This window comes from Oncorhynchus clarkii, chromosome 21 (genome assembly GCF_045791955.1).
Source record: "Oncorhynchus clarkii lewisi isolate Uvic-CL-2024 chromosome 21, UVic_Ocla_1.0, whole genome shotgun sequence".
Taxonomy (NCBI): domain Eukaryota; kingdom Metazoa; phylum Chordata; class Actinopteri; order Salmoniformes; family Salmonidae; genus Oncorhynchus; species Oncorhynchus clarkii.
This window is the reverse complement of record NC_092167.1, coordinates 46219309-46227555: the sequence shown is the minus strand read 5'-3', so window position 1 is coordinate 46227555 and position 8247 is coordinate 46219309. Positions and strand designations below refer to the sequence as shown.

General features: G+C 46.1%; 1 protein-coding gene across 1 annotated transcript; it reads left to right on the top strand.

Annotated features, from left to right (window-relative positions):
• Positions 1-301: 301 nt before the first annotated feature.
• Positions 302-4129, top strand: LOC139379238 (uncharacterized). Its single transcript, XM_071122037.1, has 3 exons — positions 302-328; positions 1021-1348; positions 3477-4129. Exons 1-3 carry the CDS (start codon positions 302-304, stop codon positions 4127-4129), a joined length of 1008 nt encoding a protein of 335 aa, XP_070978138.1.
• The last annotated feature ends 4118 nt before the right edge of the window (positions 4130-8247 follow it).

Genomic DNA, 8247 nt, shown 5'->3' with positions numbered 1-8247 from the left:
GGGCACAGGCTGGGGAATATCGCCACCCCAAAGCAGAGCTGGAGGCAGCGAAAGCTGAGCGGCGGCGATATGAGGAGGCAGCACGGCAGTGCGACAGGTACGAGAGACAGCCCCCCCAAAAACATTTGGGGGGGCACACGAGGTGTGGAGCTAAGCCAGGTAGCAGACCTGAGCTCACTCCTCGTGCTTATTATAAGCAGCGCGTTACTGGTCAGGCACCGTGTTATGCGGTTAAGCGCACGGTGCACGCCAGTACGTGCCCATAGCCCGGTGCGCTATAGGGCAGCCCCCCGAGAGTGTCATGCGAGTGCGGGCATCGAGCCAGGGCGTATGGTGCCTGCTCAGCGGGTCTGGTCGCCGGTACGCAGTTTTGGTCCAGGGTATCCTGCGCCGGCTCTGCGTGCTGTGTCTCCGGGCGCTGGGAGGGTGCAGTGCGTCCTCTGCCTGCGCTCCGCTCGTGCCGGGCAAACGTGGGAATAGAGCCTAAGGGAGAGGTGCGTGTAGTAAGCACAAGATCTCCCGTGCTTACCCACAGCCCGGTTCAACCTGTGCCTGCACTCTGGAGGGTCCGGGCTAGAGTAGTTGTCCAGCCTGGGGAAGTGGTGCCAAGGTTGCGCACCAGAGCTCCAGTGCTCCCCCACAGCCCGGTCCTTCAGGTGCCTCCTCCTAACACCAAGCCTCCTGAAGGTCTCCCCAGCCTGGTGGTTCCTGTGGCAGCCCCACGCACCAGGCTGTCTCTCTGTCTCCTCCCTGCAGGTGGTCCTGTCTGTCCGGCGCTGCTGCCGGAGTCTCCCGCCTGTCCGGCGCTGCTGCTGGAGTCTCCCGCCTGTCCGGCGCTGCTGCCGGAGTCTCCCGCCTGTCCGGCGCTGCTGCCGGAGTCTCCCGCCCGTCCGGCGCTGCTGCCGGAGTCTCCCGCCTGTCCGGCGCTGCTGCCGGAGTCTCCCGCCTGTCCGGCGCTGCTGCCGGAGTCTGAGGCGCCAGAGCCCCTCGTCCCAGAGGCGCCAGAGCCCCTCGTCCCAGAGGCGCCAGAGCCCCTCGTCCCAGAGGCGCCAGAGCCCCTCGTCCCAGAGGCGCCAGAGCCCCTCGTCCCAGAGGCGCAAGAGCCCCTCTGTCCCAGAGGCACAAGAGCCCCTCGTCCCAGAGGCGCAAGAGCCCCTCGTCCCAGAGGCGCAAGAGCCCCTCGGTCCCAGAGGCGCAAGAGCCCCTCGGTCCCAGAGGCGCCAGAGCCCCTCTGTCCCAGAGGCGCCAGAGCCCCTCTGTCCCAGAGGCGCCAGAGCCTCTCTGTCCCGAGCTGCCGCCTCTCTGTCCCGAGCTGCCACCCCTCTGTCCATTGAGAAGAGTTGCCATGGTTAGAGAGCCACGGAGGCGGACAATGAGGCGGACTAAGACAATAGTGAAGTGGGGTCCGCGTCCTGCGCCAGAGCCGCCACCGCGGACAGACGCCCACCCAGACCCTCCCCTATAGATCAAGGTTTTGCGGCTGGAGTCCGCACCTTTGGGGGGGGGGGGGGGGTACTGTCACATTCTGACCTTTATTTCCTTTGTTTTGTATTTATTTAGTATGGTCAGGGCGTGAGTTGGGTGGGCAATCTATGTTTGTTTTTCTATGATTTGGGTATTTCTATGTTTCGGCATAGTATGGTTCTCAATCAGAGGCAGGTGTCATTAGTTGTCTCTGATTGAGAATCATACTTAGGTAGCCTGGGTTTCACTGTGTCTTTGTGGGTGTTTTGTTTTGGTCCTCTGATCCTTCTCGCCTCTCCTCTTCAGATGACGAGGAGGACGACCGTGACTATTATATTCCATTCTATATTATATTCTAGTGTATTCTATATTATATTCTATTCTAGTGTATTCTATATTATATTCTAGTGTATTCTATATTATATTCTAGTGTATTCTATATTATATTCTATTCTAGTGTATTCTATATTATATTCTATTCTAGTGTATTCTATATTATATTATATTCTAGTGTATTCTAGTGTATTCTATATTATATTATATTCTAGTGTATTCTATATTATATTCTATTCTAGTGTATTCTATATTATATTCTAGTGTATTCTATATTATATTCTAGTGTATTCTATATTATATTCTAGTGTATTCTATATTATATTCTATTCTAGTGTATTCTAAATTCTATTCTATTCTAGTGTATTCTATATTATATTCTATTCTAGTGTATTCTATATTATATTATTTGCTAGTGTATTCTAGTGTATTCTATATTATATTCTATTCCAGTGTAGTCTATATTCTATTCTAGTGTATTCTTTATTCTATTCTAGTGTATTCTTTATTCTATTCTAGTGTATTCTATATTCTATTCTATAGCATGTCTATTATATTCTAGTGTATTCTATATTATATTATGTTCTATTATATTCTAGTATATTTGTATATATTATGCAAAAGCAGCAGCTACTTTTCATGGGGTCAATCAAAATTAAGGCAGTTCATACAATTTTACAATACATTCACAGATTTCACAATACACTGTGTGCCCTCAGGCCCCTACTCCACCACTACCACACATCCACAGGACTAAATCCATGAGTATGTATACAGCATATGTTATCGTTCCATTATATTATATCCAGTATTTTATTATATTCTATTCTAGTGTATTCTATATTGTATTGCATTCTCTTCTACTGTATTCTATATTCAATTCTATTGTATTCTATTCTATTGTACTCTATATTCTATTCCACTGTATTCTATATTCTATTCTACTGTATTCTATATTAATTTCTACTGTATTCTATATTTTATTCTAGTGAATTCTATATTCTATACTACTGTATTCTATATTGTATTCTATCAGGGTAGCCTAGTGGTGAGAGCATTGGACTAGTAACCGGAATGGTTGCAAGTTCAAATCCCTGAGCTGACAAAGTACAAATCTGTTGTTCTGCACCTGAACAAGCAGTTAACCCACTGTTCCTAGGCCGTCATTGAAAATAAGAATTTGTTCTTAACTGACTTGCCTAGTTAAATAAAGGTCAGAAATATATATATATATTATACTGTATTCTCCATTCTATTCTAGTGAATTCTATTCTACTGTATTCTATATTCTCTTTTACTGTATTCCATATGATATTCTACTGTATTCTATATTCTATTACATTGGCATTCTCTAATGCATTTAAGAAGCATGAGTAACTACGGCAGTTTAGTCAGGAAAACGTCCTGAGCGCCAGGAACCCACTGGGTACAGACATCAGTTCAATGTCTAATTTTGATTTACATTTGGTTTAGTTTTCATTAATTCAAAGTGAAATATACAAAATATTTCAACAAGTCATTGGATTTAGGTTGAAAGTTGGATAAAACATGTAGAAATTACATTGATTCAACATCATCACAAAGATTTTTGCATTTAAATAATGTAGAAACAACATCCTCCCCCCAGCAGTCCAGGCATCTTCCTCTCCCCAGAAGCCCAGGCATCCTCCTCCTTCCAGCAGTCCAGGCATCCTCCTCCCCCCGAGCAGCCCAGGCATCCTCCTCCTTCCAGCAGCCCAGGCATCCTCCTCCCTCCAGCAGCCCAGGCATCCTCCTCCCCCCAGCAGCCCAGGCATTCTCCTCCCCCCAGCAGTCCAGACATCCTCCTCCCCAGCAGCCCAGGCATTCTCCTCCCCCCAGCAGTCCAGGAATCCTCCTCCCCCCAGCAGTCCAGGAATCCTCCTCCCCCCAGCAGCCCAGGCATTCTCCTCCCCCCAGCAGTCCAGGAATCCTCCTCCCCCCAGCAGTCCAGGAATCCTCCTCCCCCCAGCTGCCCAGACATCCTCCTCCCTCCACCAGCAGCCCAGACATCCTCCTCCCCAGCAGCCCAGGCATCCTCCCCAGCAGCCCAGGCATCCTCCCCCCACGCAGCCAAGGCATCCTCCTCCCTCCAGCAGCCCAGGCATCCTCCCCCCACGCAGCCAAGGCATCCTCCTCCTCCCCAGCAGCCCAGGCATCCTCCCACCCAGCAGCCCAGGCATCCTCCTCCCCAGCAGCCCAGGCATCCTCCCACCCAGCAGCCCAGGCATCCTCCCAGCCAGCAGCCCAGGCATCCTCCCCCCCAGCAGCCAAGGCATCTTCCTCCTCCCCAGCAGCCCAGGCCATAAATTAAATTTCATTAGCTGAGGTTGCTGCATACTTTTGATTCTCCCAGTGGTGTTAGACGATGTAACATTACAACAATGGTGCACGTATGACCCGCTCGCAATATACTCCCACCTTTGGGAGATTCAACCACAGAGTTCTAGCTCCTTATCCCGCTATGTTTCCTTCATACTGCTGCATTCTGCAGTTTGCCATCATATTGCTACTGCTGATGGTGCTGGGTGTGTTTATGTGTGTGTGTGTGTGTGTGTGTTTGTGTGTGTGTGTGTGTGCGTGTGTGCGTGTGTGTGTGTGGCTTCCATAGGACTGTAGTGTAGAACTCACTAGAGGCCCCCCACAGAGAGACAAGACATTGTGATCTCTCTGAAAAGTCACACAAAACTGAACAAATCTCCAAGGACGCTATTTACATTTCAAAGACAAATGAAGAATGTCCACGGACAGGCCAATCAACACGTATTATGTCCACGGACAGGCCAATCAACATGTATTATGTCCACGGACAGGCCAATCAACACACATTATGTCCACGGACAGGCCAATCAACACGTATTATGTCCACGGACAGGCCAATCAACACGTATTATGTCCACGGACAGGCCAATCAACACGTATTATGTCCACGGACAGGCCAATCAACATGTATTATGTCCACGGACAGGCCAATCAACACGTATTATGTCCACGGACAGGCCAATCAACACGCATTATGTCCACGGACAGGCCAATCAACACCCATTATGTCCACGGACAGGCCAATCAACACGCATTATGTCCACGGACAGGCCAATCAACACGCATTATGTCCACGGACAGGCCAATCAACACGTATTATGTCCACGGACAGAACAATCAACACGTATTATGTCCACGGACAGGCCAATCAACATGTATTATGTCCACGGACAGGCCAATCAACACGCATTATGTCCACGGACAGGCCAATCAACATGCATTATGTCCACGGACAGGCCAATCAACACGCATTATGTCCACGGACAGGCCAATCAACACACATTATGTCCACGGACAGGCCAATCAACACGCATTATGTTCACGGACATGCCAATCAACATGCATTATGTCCACGGACAGGCCAATCAACAGACATTATGTCCACGGACAGGCCAATCAACACACATTATGTCCACTGACAGGCCAATCAACACACATTATGTCCACGGACAGGCCAATCAACACACATTATGTCCACGGACAGGCCAATCAACACGCATTATGTCCACGGACAGGCCAATCAACACACATTATGTCCACGGACAGGCCAATCAACACGCAACACAAATAAATTCAGTTCTACCACTAGTTTCATTTTTTTTTTTCAAATGCATGATTTTGTTATTTGTGTTTATTTTAAAATAGAGCATGTTGGTGTGATATGGCCTTTGTACTAAAACCTAACTCATAGGAGATTTAGAAATTCCATATCATTGACATTGACTGTATGTAGAACATCCCATGCAAAGCCCGTCAGTAAACATTCCCTGTTAAGACATCAGATTCTGTCAGAAAATTGCCCTCGCAAGCGGTTTCTGGGTACATCCACATATTTGTGAATACTTGTGAAGTCTCTTCAGCTGTAATCGAGCCATGAGATTCCTCCATGTTAAAGTGATGTGAATGATAAATGGGAGGCGTTTTAAGATTCTTCACACGGACGAACGTTCTGTTTTTTTTTTAGACAGGAGACTGTCAGGCCCACCGGAGCGCTGGCGTCATGAACACACACACACCTACACACACACCTACACACCTACACACACACACACACACACACACACACACACACACACACACACACACACACACACACACACACACACACACACACACACACACACACAGACACACACACACACACACACACACACCTACACACACACCTACACACCTACACACCTACACACACACACACACACACTCCCTGGCATCGTATAGTGAGGGCTTTGATTTGTGATCATGAAAATCTATGACAGTGACAATTACACTTCCACACACACACACTTCCACACACACTCTTCCACACACACTTCCACACACACACACACACACACACACACACACACACACACACACACACACAAACGCACACTCACACACACACACTCACATACACACACACGCAAACACACACGCAAACACAAACACACACACACAAACACACACACACACACACACACACACACACACACACACACACACACACACACACACACACACACACACACACACACACACACACACACACACACACACACACACACACTCAAACACACACACACACACTCACATTCACACACACACACGCGAACACACACACACACTCACACACATACACCTCTGGTTTCTTATCATCAAAGACAGCGAGATAAAGCCAAGGAATTTCTAACAGAGTGACTGGGCAGAGAGAGAGAGAGAGAGAGAAAGCACTATGTTAAATTAGCTTGTGTCTATCCAGACGACCTGCAATTATAGATAAAAGCCCTTTGCATCCTGGGATCATCTTCACCATTGACTCCTGTACTCTTTCTACGATTCCTAAGTTACTTATCAAAGAGAGTGTCTCTCTACCGATCGACTACAGGGATTTTTATGCTCATAGGGGCACAGATGTTCAGAATGCTTACATCTACATACCATGAATGTGGTACCCGTAATCTTCACCTCATCTTGTTTTTGGGGACATATTAGTAAGTCAGTGTTTTTTTGAAGCCCAATTATTTTATTAACCTGTTGCGACGACCAAACCCGGATCCGGGATTCTATTTATAGACCTAAGCTCATTACCATAACGCAACGTTAACTATTCATGAAAATCGCAAATGAAATGAAATAAATATGCTAGCTCTCAAGCTTAGCCTTTTGTTAACAACACTGTCATCTCAGATTTTCAAAATATGCTTTTCAACCATAGGAAAACAATCATTTGTGTAACAGTAGCTAGCTAGCGTAGCATTTAGCGTTAGCATTAGCGTTAGCATTAGCGTTAGCATTTAGCAGGCAACTATCACAAAAACAAGTAAAGCCTTCAAATAAAATAACTTACCTTTGAAGAACTTCTGATGTTTTCAATGAGGAGACTCTCAGTTAGATAGCAGATGCTCCGTTTTTCCAAAAAGATTCTTTGTGTATTAGAAATAGCTCCGTTTTGTACATCACATTTGGCTACCAAAAAAAAAAAAAAAAAAAAAAAAAAAAACGAAAATTCAGCCCTCAAAACGCAAACTTTTTTCCAAATTAACTCCATAATATCGACTGAAACATGGCAAACGTGGTTTAGAATCAATCCTCAAGGTGTTTTTCCACATATCTCTTCAATGATATATCCTTCGTGGAAGCCTGGTTTCTCCTTGCTCTCAAATGGAAAAATAATTGCACCTGGCTTTACGCTCCAATTTCGACGCAGGGACACCAGGCGGACACTTGGAAAATGTAGTCTCTTATGGTCAATCTTCCAATGATATGCCTACAAATACGTCACAATGCTGCTAACACTTTGGGGGAACGACAGAAAGTGTAGGCTCATTCCTTGCGCAATCACAGCCATATAAGGAGACAATGGAAAACAGAGCTTCAGAAATTCTGCTCATTTCCTGGTTGATGCATCATCTTGGTTTCGCCTGTAGAATGAGTTCTGGGGCACTTACAGACAATATCTTTGCAGATTCTGAAACTTCAGAGTGTTTTCTTTCAAAAACTGTCAAGAATATGCATAGTCGAGCATCTTTTCGTGACAAAATATCGCGCTTAAAACGGGAACGTTTTTTATCCAAAAATGAAATAGCGCCCCTAGAGATCAAAGAGGTTAATTTACATAAAAAATAAAAAATAAAGTATTTAACCTTTATTAAACAACAACAAATTCTTATTTACAATGACGGCCTACCCATGGAGAGGGTTGGTTTGGTCCAGGCAGCAGCATGTAGGTGTTTCAGAGAGCCAGAAAGAGACAAGGAGAGAATGAAAGACAAAAAAGAGAGACAGAAAGAGACAAGGAGAGAATGAAAGAGAAAAAAGAGAGACAGAAAGAGACAAGGAGAGAATGGAGAGAAAAAAGAGAGAAAGAAAGAGACTATAAAAATAAATAAAAAACAGAGATAGTAGAGG